The 12,583-nt window shown below is 39.2% G+C and overlaps 1 protein-coding gene across 1 annotated transcript in view; it reads left to right on the plus strand.

Moving 5' to 3' along the window:
• The window catches only part of LOC119429052 (receptor-type tyrosine-protein phosphatase-like N), a 27,634-nt gene that overhangs the window by 7,443 nt on the left and 7,608 nt on the right, over nt 1-12,583 (plus strand). The window contains exons 6-14 of the mRNA XM_037696769.1: nt 734-1,091; nt 1,671-1,811; nt 1,935-1,969; nt 2,933-3,075; nt 5,276-5,355; nt 6,834-6,898; nt 7,019-7,228; nt 10,952-11,236; nt 12,241-12,419. Coding sequence (XP_037552697.1) covers nt 734-1,091; nt 1,671-1,811; nt 1,935-1,969; nt 2,933-3,075; nt 5,276-5,355; nt 6,834-6,898; nt 7,019-7,228; nt 10,952-11,236; nt 12,241-12,419 — 1,496 coding nt within the window. The remainder of the gene's footprint in view (nt 1-733; nt 1,092-1,670; nt 1,812-1,934; nt 1,970-2,932; nt 3,076-5,275; nt 5,356-6,833; nt 6,899-7,018; nt 7,229-10,951; nt 11,237-12,240; nt 12,420-12,583) is intronic.

The following is a 12,583-nucleotide window of genomic DNA, read 5'->3' on the forward strand; positions in this document are numbered from 1 at the left end:
AGGGAGTAAACCGCAGGAAGTAAAGTACAGGTTGTGTAGTATAGTACGAGTAAATTATAGGTTGTAAAATACAGGGAGTAAACCACAAGAAGTAAAGTGCAGGTTGTGTAGTACAGTACAGGGAGTAAAGTGTAGGTTTTAAAGTACAGGGAGTAAACCACGGGAAGTAAAGTACAGGCTGTGTAGTACAGTACAAGGAGTAAATTATAGGTTGTAAAGTACAGGGATTAAACCGCAGGAAGTAAAGTACAAGTTGTGTAGTACAGTACACAGAGTAAAATACAGGGAGTAAAGTATAGGTTGTAAAGTACAGAGATTAAACCGCAGGAAGTAAAGTACAAGTTGTGTAGTACAGTACACAGAGTAAAATACAGGGAGTAAAGTATAGGTTGTAAAGTACAGGTAGCAAACCACAGGAAGTAAAGTACAGGTTGTGTAGTATAGTACAGGAAGTAAAGTATAATGAAGTGGGCCGGATTGAAGCCCGGCCCGCTGGTCACCAGTTGAATGGCCTGTTCTATACTGTAACTTAGAACCCACTTTTATTTTATTTATTTTTTTTTGGATTTGCCATACCCTGGTTGAGTTGGAATCTACACCAGCACTTAGGAAATAATATACAGGAAGTTAACTACTGGGAGTAAACTACAAGAAGTGGACTACAGGAAGTAAAGTACAGGAAGTAAACTGCAGGAAGCAAACATCGTCTGTGTTTCTGTTTCTGTTTCTTCAGCAGCAGTTTGGCTTCCAGGATGAAGAGGAGCGCTCCCTCAACTCCCTCGATGATAATCCAGCCTTCCCTCGCTCCAGATCCCAGGAAAACTCTGTGGACCGGGACCGGCAGCTCCTCCAGGACCTGGTCTCCCTGTACCTCGCTACTCCTTCATCGTCCTCCTCTTCCTCACAGTCTCTGTCTCGCCACAGAGGGGCGGGGACCTCAGGCCTCCCCTCTTCCTCCTCCTTGTTCCAGGAGCTGGACTTCCCCCTGGACTACGACGAGGACCACGTTTCCCAGGTCAGCCAGCTCCAGAAGCAGCCGTCGCAGAAGAAGAAGACGCAGCCGGAGTACAACTTCCTGTCGGGGATGGACGGTAAATAATAAGGGACAAATGGAGATATTAGTGATTTTTTTAAAAATGTTTTTATAGATTATTTATTTGTTTCTTTGTTTCTTTCGTTGTCGTAGTCACATTTTTTTTTGCAGTTTGTATTCGATTAATTTTGTTTATTATTTTGTTACATATTTGTGTTTCTAATTTTTATTTTTGTGATTTTAACGTCATTTTTGATGCTCTTTCTAAAAAAAACATTTGTAAATCCTATATATTTTTTTGCCCTTATATGATACGTTTTGATGAAGTCATAAGAATTTGTCATTTTTGGTCAAAGCTTATCTCTGTTTATTTGTTTAATGTTAGTTTATTCATAATTAAGTTCATTCAGAATTAACACCTTTCTTGTTTTTGTGTTTCGAATGGAAGTTTATGGTCTTTAAGGGACATTTATTCATCCTCCGTTTCTGCATTTTGTTTTGGGACAAAGTTAACAGTGAGAGAAATGGTTGAAAACTCAGGACGTATTTCTTTTAGCTTCTCGTGTCAAATCACATCCTGGATTGAAGAGTCTGGTCTGCAAGCGTTGTGTTTTTATTTAAATCTTTACATTTTTAGAGCGCTCTCTGCAGAGGCTGGCTCTGCTGCTCGACCACTACAACCTGGACATAAAGAACCTGACCCCGGAGCAGGACGACCTGCCGGCGGCTCTGAAGGATCTCCAGCTGAAGGACTCCTACGACCCCGAACAGACCAAAGGTTTCACCAACAACCAGCAGTTTTTACGTACTCTATGTACAGAACTCACGATCACATATTACGTAGCTTGTCAAAATCACTTGAACGTATATATTAATCATTTTGGTTTGATTTATTCATAAGAAAAATATGGGGAGAACACAGCCACAACGAAGAAGGTAAGGATGTCTCTGTTTCTTTAAATAGTGGTTTAAATGTTACTTTCATGAAGTCTGAATTGTATTGTCTGGTTCAAGCTTTAAAACGTCTGAGTAAAGTTTACTGTATAAAGTCTAAGTTCAAGTTTCATATAGTCGGGGTCAAGATTTAAAAAAGGGAGAGTTTGAGTTCAGGTTTTATATAGATTAAATTCAGGTTTAATGTACCGTAATTTCCAGACTATAAGCCACTACTTTTTTCACATGCTTTGAAGACCGTGGATTATCTAATGCCGCAGCTAATTTATGTATTTAAAATAATAATAATAATAATTATCAGCCGTGGTACAGGCTCTTAGCCACCTGCAAGCGTTCTTGGCCACGCCCACTTCTCCGCTCTGCACGGAGAACAGCTGATCTGCTGCAGGAGGAAATGCACAAAGATGCAGCAGGTGCTAAATAATTTAAAATAATTAATTTTAAATAAAAAAACTCCGTGCCGATCGTGCGGCTCATCCATCAGTCAGCCAATTGTGTGTCATGTCCAATCTTATTTTGAAAAACCACGATAGAGCGAGTTTGCGATAAACGAACCGCGAAGTAGTGAGGGACTACTGTATATCATGTTACAACGTGGATACCCGCGGATTATAGACAAGCGCGGCCTATTTATGTACAAATTATTATTATTTTTAATTTAGTGGACGCTGCTTATATTCAGGTGCACTCATTAGTCTGGAAATTACAGTAGTCTGAGGTCAAGTTTAATATAGCCTGATTGCAGGTTTTATAAAGTCTGTGTTTAGTTTTTAGAAAATCGGAGTTCTTGTTTAACATTCTTAGTTCAGGTTTGACAAAGTCTGAGTTCAGGTTTTCTGTTGTCCGATTTCTTGTTTAATATAGTCTGAGTTCAAGTTTAACTAAACAATCCACCGACAGCAGATTCTGAATCAGCAGATCAGCGTCTCGGTCTCTCCTGGTCAGGTCACCGAGGGTTCAATGGCCTACAAGACCGTCCTCCAGGAGGCTCCGCCTCCCACCACCAAACTGGACGGAGAGCCGAAAGAGGCAGTGGATCAGGACAGAGTGGACCAGACGGAGTTTGGATACATTGTCACCAATCAAAGGTACAGCAGGTTTCACTTCCTGATTCATCGACCAATCAGGACTTGTCTCGTTTCCTGTTCGTCTGTACAAGTGACGTTTGTTTGTTTGTTAACCGGAAGTAAAGGAAATAAAAAAACAGAGAAAAGATTTGCTGTTTATAGATTTTTGTATAAATAAAGGCATAGAGGAAACGACATGCATGAAAACAGGAAAAAGTTATAAAGTTATAGGAGTGAAAGAAAAACAAAACAAGGGAAAAGAAAAAAGAAAAGACAAAACTACAGGAAATATAATTTGACAAATAGGAAATGAAATGAATATATATATGAGGAGGAAGAGGAATGATAACTTGAGGAAAACTCATCCAGCAGAAGTGCAGGTGAAAGAAAATAATAAAATTAAGGGAAACAAAAAAAGACAAGAAGTTCACTGCTCAAATCATCAGACGTTTGAGCTCTGGACTCCAGGTGTGTGTGTGTGTGTCTGTGTGTGTGTTCTGTGTTTGAATTTGTTGCTGCAGCCCCCTAAGTCTGAAAGACGGGGTGCGACTGCTGCGGCTGCTGTCTGAGAGGATCGGTCTCGCCGCTGATTCCATCATCAACATCAGGTGGGTCAGAGGTCAAAGGTCAGCAGCAGCTTCTAACCTCAGAGCTGCTACATATCCCCCCCCCCTCAGGAATAAATGAGTTGAAGCTGTTTGTGCTGCATTCACTTTAAAGCTACAACATGTTATTGAACTCACAACACAGATTTATAACTAAACATATATATATATATATATATATATATATATTTTATTATTATTATTATTTTTTTAAATGTATTAACCTGTTAAATGTCTCCAAACAGGAGGCTAAAAACGCCAGAATAAATGTATCCAAATTAAATTAAATGCTCTTTTTGAACCCTTTGGAGTAAATTCAAAAGGTTGATATCTCTGTAAAGATAACACTGATTTTTTTTTAACCATAAATAATGTAACTGTAACACAAAAAACACAAAAATCATAATTTTGTTGTCATCTGATTTTTATTTATTTATTATTTAGTTATGTTTATGCATATGGAGGGAAGGAGTTATGGACTGGACAATTATATGAGGCTGTAGCATCACGTCTTACCTATTACCAGTTCAAATTGGGTGACAATAGCACCAAAGGTTATTTATTCTGGACACAGTTTTATGAGAGCACGTCCACGCATATTTCAAAGTGTCAAAATGGAGCCCAACGTGTCCACAAAATTGGACGCCAACATAATAATTAATTTTCAATTCAATTCAGTTTTTTTATATAGCGCCAAGTTACAAGAGAAGTTGTCTCAGAGCACTGAAGAAAGCCACTTAGTAAAGTTATCTATCTAAGGCAGCATCAGATTGTGTTCAGTCTTCACTTCATCGCAGTCTCCCATCCTGAGCAAGCACAAAGGCAACAGTGGAAAGGAAAAACTCCCTTTTAACAGGAAAAAACCTCCAGCAGAATCAGGCTCAGGATGAGCGGCCATCTGCTTGGACCAGCTGTGGTTTCAGAGGACAGGAAGGAGAGACAATGAACACAGAATGGCAGGTCCAGGTGTACTTTCTATAGGAAGAAAGACAAAACAAACATCATATGGATAGAAAAAGATACAAATATAAAACAGGTAGAGCAGAGTAAGTAAAGACAGTAGCAGAGGAAATGTGGTCAGTTTGTCCAGCAGTCTTAAGCCTCTAGCAGCATAACTAAGGGGATACCTTATGAAACCCAATCCAACCCTAACTATAGGATTTATCAAAACGCAAAGACTTAAGCCCAATATTAAAACTGGACAATGTGTCAGCCTCACGGACAGAAACTGGAACTTGGTTCCACAAGAAAGGAGCCTGATAACTGAAAGGTAAGAACTACAGGAATCATGTTCTATGTCCAGATTTACTGTCAGCATGATTATACAGTTAATTATGAATAAACAGTAAGGAGGCACACAGCAATAAGCACGTACACACACACGTCACCTCCCCCAGCACCACACGCAGCTGAAAACAAAAAGAGCATAATTTCCTGACTTTCTCTAAAAGTATTTACATCTAAACAATATATAAACAAACAGCAGTTCATAAGAGGTTTTCATTTATTTTTGAAGTAGAATATGTTCTGCTGTATGAGCCAACTCTTAATCCGTGTTTTTTTTAAAGAATCTGTTTATATCCTCATGTCTTGCTGATCTGTTTCCTTCTCTGCAGCGTCGTTGGACCTTCTGTCACCTTCAGGATCAGACCAAACTCCAAAAACCTGACGGCCTCCAACGCCGCGGACAGTGCAGGTACCACAGCTTCACTCAGACCAAACTCCCAAAGCCCACGGGGGAATGCTCAGGGCCTTCGGTGTTTTCAGAGAAGGCCCAAGAATTTTTGTTCAATACTTATTTTATATCAAATAAACATGTTCAATGTAGTTTTTCTTTTCTTTTTCTCTCTTTTTTTCTGTAAACTAATTTGCAGTTAGGAAAAAAAAAATGTACTTAATGAAAATATAGTCAACCAGTCAGATTATTTTCCATTTTTGTCTCCGGGCAGAAACAAAAGGAGCTCTCATTGGTTAGGACTTCACTGTCCTTAGAGAAGGCTGAACGCAGTCAGAGTCTCTCCAGGATAAATTTGTTTAATTGCTGACAGGAAAATTGACCAATTAAAATGCTGATATAAAGTGGGTGGGGCCAGAACATGAAACCCTGAGCCTTCAGGAAGGCCTTACAAAGCATTCATTTTTTTTGACCATATGAAGATCTGTAATATAAAATGGAGCTAGGTTGTTGAGGGCTTTGTAGGTTAGAAGTAAGATTTTGAATTCTGTTCTGGATTTGACAGGGAGCCAGTGGAGAGAAGCTAAAACTGGAGAGATATGATCTCTCCCACTAACTCCAGTTAAGACTCTGGCAGCAGCATTTTGGATCAACTGAAGATGTTTTAAAGAAGTATTTGGACACCCAGATAATAAACCATTGCAATAGTCCAGTCTAGACGTGACAAATGCATGGACCAGTTTTTCTGCATCATTTTTAGATAAGATGTTTATAATATTAGTGATATTACGCAGGTGGAAGAATGCGGTTCTAGTAACGTTTTTAATGTGGAGGATAAAAGACATGTCCTGATCGAAAATAGCACCAAGATTTTTAACATTAGAGCTGGAGGACAGATTAATGCCATTCAAGGAGGGAGAAAGACTGAAAATTTTATTCCTAAAATGCTCAGGTCCAAAAACTAAATCAGTCTTGTCTGTGTTCAAAAGCAGAAAATTTAGGATCATCCAGGTTTTTATGTCTTTAAGACATGCTTGTAGTCTAAGTAGCTGATTTGCTTCAGTGGGTTTCATGGACAAATATAACTGTGTATCATCAGCATAACAATGATAATGTATCACGTGCTGTTTAATAACATTACCTAATGGAAGCATATATAATTGTAAATAATATTGGTCCAAGCACTGAACCCTGAGGAACTCCATGACTAACTTTGTATGAAGAAGATTCATTACATTTTGTACTTGAATGAAAGAGATAGTTTGAGCTGCTGAGCCTTCTGGGTAATCCTGGGATGGGAATGGGAGGACCTGTTCAAGTTATATGTTTAGAAGGATTGTCCCTGTTGGTTTTTCTGTTTAATGTTGGGTCAGCATTTATGTTTAGGTTGTTAGTGACTGTAAAAAAAAAAAATCACACCGTAAATCAGATGTTTCACTTGATGGATAAAAAGAGGAGAAGCCTGTCCTATTACTAATTTACTGTTTGGTGTTTTTTAGTTGCAGAGAAGAACTTCTTGGAGTCTGAGACGGGCCTGAAGGTTCTGCAGAGCGGAGCTGAACAGGTGAGATGAGGACTGAAGAAAAACTCAGGACTCACTGACTCTGCTTTTACTTTGAGCTTCCATTTTGAAAGTTTAAGCAGGAGACTTTTTGTCTGAAGGGATGCTCTTTGGTTCCCACAGGTTAACGAGGGGAAGTCGTTGCCCCTGGCGACCAGAGTCCAGCCAGGCTCCCGCTGGGTGTTCGCCACGCTCGTGGCCATGGCCTGCATTGGTGGCATCCTGGTGGCGACCATGACCATCGCTTGCCTCCGTCACCACGCCCACCGGCTGGCGGCGAAGAAGCTGGGCCTGGGACCAGAGGGCGGCAGCTTCAGTCACCAGGAGTACCAGGTAAGGCAAAAGTGCAATAGCTCGTCAGTTTACACGTTTTAAGACAAAACGATCATCTGGTTGGTTTTGTTTTCTGACCTGAATCAAAAAGAAGAAATTTTAGGAGGTGAAGAGGAAATTAAAGCTTGTTCAGATCTCAGTAGTAGAAGCTTCAGGTGTGGGGCCTGAAAGTTAGAAAATTAGAATTAACACTGGAGACTTTAAAAAACTTTTCACCATTCTGTGAAAACCCAACATGAACGCTGACAGCTGAATGACTGCTGAAATCTGCCGAAGAAGCTGAAATGGTGAAGCTCAAAGCTTAACTTTCTAAAAGCTATAAGAAACAAAAGGCTATCCGTTAAAATATAGGTTAATAACGGCTAGCTAAAATATGCTCAATTATAGCTAATAGGCAAAACCTGCAAAACAAAAGTTAAAAACTAAAATTAGCAAAAGGCTAGCTAAAAAGTAAATGTAGCAAAAGGCTAAGTCAAACCTCAAAGCAGCAAAAGGCTAGCTAAAAGCCAAGTTAGCAAAGCTACACATAGCAAAATTTTAAGTAAAAGTAGCAAGTTATTAGCTCTTAGTGAAAACTTAAAAGTAATAAAAGTGTAGTTAAAAGTGTAACGTAGAGCCCGACCAATATGGAAATTTTGGTTATCGCTGGTAGCCAGTATAATGGCTGGAAATTTTTAGCTTTGTCCACCTGCAAGAATCTAAGAAAACAGCGAGTGGAGCAGGGCTTGTTTTTTAGCGCAGCTGTTATCAACCGTGAAGCTAAGCTAATCAGATCCGCTATATGTAGTCCCACAGTAGGTTTACAAGTGGTGCACTGGTCATAAAAATAGTTTTTCTAATGTGCATTTACATTTTCTATCCTTCACTTTTCACCATAAAGTTATCAAGTGCGTTACAAAAGTATAAATTCAACAAAGAAACGCACTTCGTGTTCATTGTTTAAACAGTCTGTCACGTATGGTGAAAGCCTAACTAGTATTAACCGCAGCTGTGTTTTTGTTTTCTTTGTAGAAAAATAATATTTCAGACAAACAATGTATTTCATTGAGGACGACAAAGATAACGTTACCAACACTGATATATTTTACCTCTACGTTAGTTTTATTGTTCTGGATAAAGTTTTACAATAGCCTATGCTAGGTTATCTAAACATTAGCTTGCTAATTTGAGAGGCATGTAACTAATGACAAGCGGGTTGGAGAATTGAAGAGATTTTATTATTGTTGATTTTTTTTTTTTACAGGTCAGTTAAAATAAACTTACCATGCTCTGTTCAGCAAAATATGCTACACAGTATTGCTCCCTGCTTTGTTGTGCTGTATGCGAAAGTGAAACTTAAGTGAACAGCAATGACTTAAAAGTAGTCTTCATACACCCTCTACTGGATACGTTGTACAATTACAGCTGTTTTCAGCATTTTAGGGGTGAAAATTAGAAGTGTTTATATTGGCACATAATGGGAAAATTATCACCGATACCAGTAGGTCCCCAAGCATCTATATCAGACTAAAATATTGGCCCTAGCGATTAGGCCTGTCAAAATAACAAATTTTCCTGGGCGATTAATTGTCTCTGAAATTATTGCGATAAATGATAATATTGTTTGAAATTTGAAAATAATTAGTAATGTCAAATTTAAGAAGAAATGTTGGTTAATTTGTTTTGAGTGTAGTACCTTTTTTGTCCACTGGATGGCAGGATAAGACTGTTTGAACTGAAAGATGGATAATGAAGGCGTGAGCAGTGTGTCCCTTTAAGAAAAATGAGAGGGAGGCACCTTGATGTGACATGGGCTGTCTCTCCTTCCTGTTTTTCGGTTCTCAAAATGGCGGACGCTCGTGGTTTGAGCTCTTTAGCATAGCATTTGTCTTACAAAGCTTTTAATAAAAAAATCAGTAAACAAGTTCCCTTGCTTCTTTTTGCAGAGAAAACAATTTTTTACATGAAGGCACGGATTTCAACTGTGAATTTTGGAGTTTCGACAAGACGGAGGTTTTTTCCCCGAGGTTGGCCTGTTAGCTTAGCTCGTAGCTTAGCTTCTCAGCTTAGCTGCTTTTAATGATCCAAAAACGTGATTTTTGACGGTTAAAACAGATTTTAAAGAGAAAGGGAGGGGACACTGAAGAGCACCACTTTTTGTCATCCAGTGTCTTCAGTACAAAGAAAGAGACGCAAAGAAATAATAAAGCGATTAATTGATTTATTGTTTATCGTGACAGGCCTACTAGCGATATATCAGTAAGGCTCTAATTAAAAGAAGCTAAATGCTAGCTGTATGCTAAAAGTAACTTTTTTCTATTTTACTAATGGTTTAGATAGAAATACATTTTTCATTCATTCATTCAACCTTTATTTAAACAGATAAGTCACAGTGAGCCTCGAAGACTCATTTACAAGTGAGACCTGTTTGGACAGACAATAAAAAGTGGTGAAAAGTAACACATAGGGTTGGAGAGAAAAAAAAATTCCTAACACACTTTTAACCTCTGTTTGAAGGTCAACAGTGTGATAATGAAAAAAAATTGATTTGAAAAATTCACCATCAGATCAAAACAAACAGATCAAGCGTTTACATGTGCACCGTTCAGGTTATGAATTGGCATAAACCACCCGTTTTGTTCTGATCACACATTATTTCGGATCACGCTGAATAAACAAAAAATAACCTGAACAGAGTGTTTACATGACGCGTTTTTATTCCGAACGGCCGTTTGATACGGTTACTTATGTCCATGTAAACATACCTAATGCTAGTCAGGGAGCCAAATTCAGATAAACTGTTTTGGGGACAGAACTTTATTGACATCTACCTTGAGTCTGTGTCGGTCCACTCGGTTCCGAAACGTCCAAATGACCATACCAATGGAACGTGCCTGAGAATAATCCCTGAGATCTGATCCATTCTGCCAAGAGTCTGGGTGCTCGAGGCACAAACCAAACCATCATATAAGGCAGGCAGACTGACCAGGTCCAGATTTGCTGCTGACGACTTCCTTGTTTATTGATAGAACAGGAACCAGCCAAATCCAAAAAGCAGAAACCAGTTATCATAAATCCAATTATAAATGTGTCCTTAAAATCCACAGATGACAGCAGAGATCGTCACGTCATCAAGTCTTCAAAGTCGATGAGATATCCAGCTGCGTGCGTGCCAACAGGGCAAATCGGCTCGCCTAAAGCCTGTCTTCTCTTCAAAGAAATGTTATCAATTGTGTTGAGGGACCAACTGACCAAATCCAAGTCCATAGTTATGATTCGGAAGATTTGTAGCTGCTCAGTCTTTAGAAGACTGTTAGCTTAACGGGGCTGCTACCACCACTTAGCACTTTGCTTTGCAAAAAGCAAAACCAAACTGTGGGCTATAACATTAACAGGTCTCTTTTGTAAATGAGTCCCCGAGGCTCAATGGGACTAACCTGTATAAATAAAGGTTGAATGGATAACAACAAATGCTCCAAAGATTTATTTTTGGTAACAAAAAATAATTTGTTTTCATTCTTTAGTCTTTTACCCTTAGCAACATTTAACATTAGAAACAAACACAAACATTTTATCTTGATTGTTCCTTTGTGAACAAATCGTGTTGGACCATTTCCAAACGTTGCAGCAATGAATTTTTTTACTGAATTATTATAATTTATTGATTTCTTAACTTAAATGTTTGTAAAAGTTGAAAAAAGCTGAAAATACGAGTGTAACGATGCATTCCAAATGGCTCATTAGGACCTGTGCCGCCAGCACATGGCCTCCAAAGGCGCCTTTGGGCGCCTGGAGGCCGCTGCCCTTGGTGCGGTGGGAGGAGCCAGTGGAGCGGGCGGAGGTGGAGGAGGCGGAGCAGGACCAGGTGGAACAGCGGGACCAGGTGGGGCCGACTCCAGGGTGAGCAGCGTGTCGTCCCAGTTCAGTGACGGGGCCCAGCCCAGTCCCAGCTCCCACAGCAGCACACCATCGTGGTGCGAGGAGCCGGCACAGGCCAACATGGACATCTCCACGGGTCACATGATCTTGGTAAAATAAATCTGTGTTCCTTGTTTAATTATGTCACAGGAAGAAATATGACACAAAAACACAAATTATATAGTTTTACCTGAAAAGTTAGTTAAGTTTGTCAGTTTTAACTGAAAGATCATTTATTCAAATGGTTCCCAAACCTGATCCTTGAGGAACACCATCCTGCATGTTTCCCTGCTTTGACATATCTGATTTAAATGAGTGGGTGATTAACAGGCTTCTGCAGAACATGAGGAAGTAATCATATCACTGAATCAGGTGTGTTGGAGCAAGAAAACAACTAAAACATGCAGGATGGTGTTCCTCAGGGACCAGGGTTGGGAACCACTGATTTATTCTATTCTGAACTCTGGATATTTTGATCTGTATTTTTATGAAATGCTGAAATTTACTGAAGAAGCTTAAACTGAGCTAGAAAATCTACCTGAGATAAAATATTAGCTAAAATATAAAAGAGGAAAAACACTCAGAAAAGACAAAGTCTATGTTTATTGGCTGTTCTGTTTACATTTCACACAACATCCAACACTTTCCTAACTAGGGTTATAACACTCTACAAATCAAAAAGTAATTTATTTTTTAATTTTAACCTTGTAGCTCATTTAGATTTAAATTTTATTTTTATTAGAAAATTTGAAGTAAAATTAGTGCAGAACTTGTTGAATCTGAGAAGTTAAAAATTCAAATGGAATTTGCATCCCTCTCTGCTGTGGTTCATCAGCAGAAGCCCCACCCACTTACTAGTTGTACCTTAGCAACTAAACTGGTCAGACACGCCCCCTGACTCTGATTGGAGGATTTCTTTTTATTTTGATGGAGCTTGAGGGTTTTGACTTGACAGTGGCACAGTCACAGTTTAAGTACTTTTCTGTTTTTACTTGTCTATACTTGTCAACATTTCTTCAGCAATTCTCTATTTCTGTTGTTTTTATTGTTTTTGTTTAGAACTTCTTTTATAATTGTCTGTAGAAACCAGTGTTCATGTTTTTCTGGCGGTAAAGGCTTACATGGAGGACCACCTGAGGAACAAGGACCGCCTGATGAAGGAGTGGGAGGCTCTGTGTTCCTACCAGGCCGAGCCCAGCTCCGTGTCTGTGGCGCAAAGCGACGCCAACGCCAAGAGGAACCGCTGCTCCGACTCGGTTCCCTGTGAGCATCAGCCGACGCTTCAGTCCCTTCAGTCAGACTTCAGCTGATTTACTGTCTCAGCACTTATTATGCAGTTTATTTAAATGTGGTCTCAGCCAAATTGTTTACAGTTGAAACATTTTTAACTTGGTAATGGTTTAAAGTAGGAACGCACGATATTGGATTTTTGGCCAATATCCGATATGTTAAAACCTA

The sequence above is a fragment of the Nematolebias whitei genome, chromosome 23, assembly GCF_014905685.2.
Source record: "Nematolebias whitei isolate Nwh7 chromosome 23, NemWhi1, whole genome shotgun sequence".
Classification (NCBI taxonomy): domain Eukaryota; kingdom Metazoa; phylum Chordata; class Actinopteri; order Cyprinodontiformes; family Rivulidae; genus Nematolebias; species Nematolebias whitei.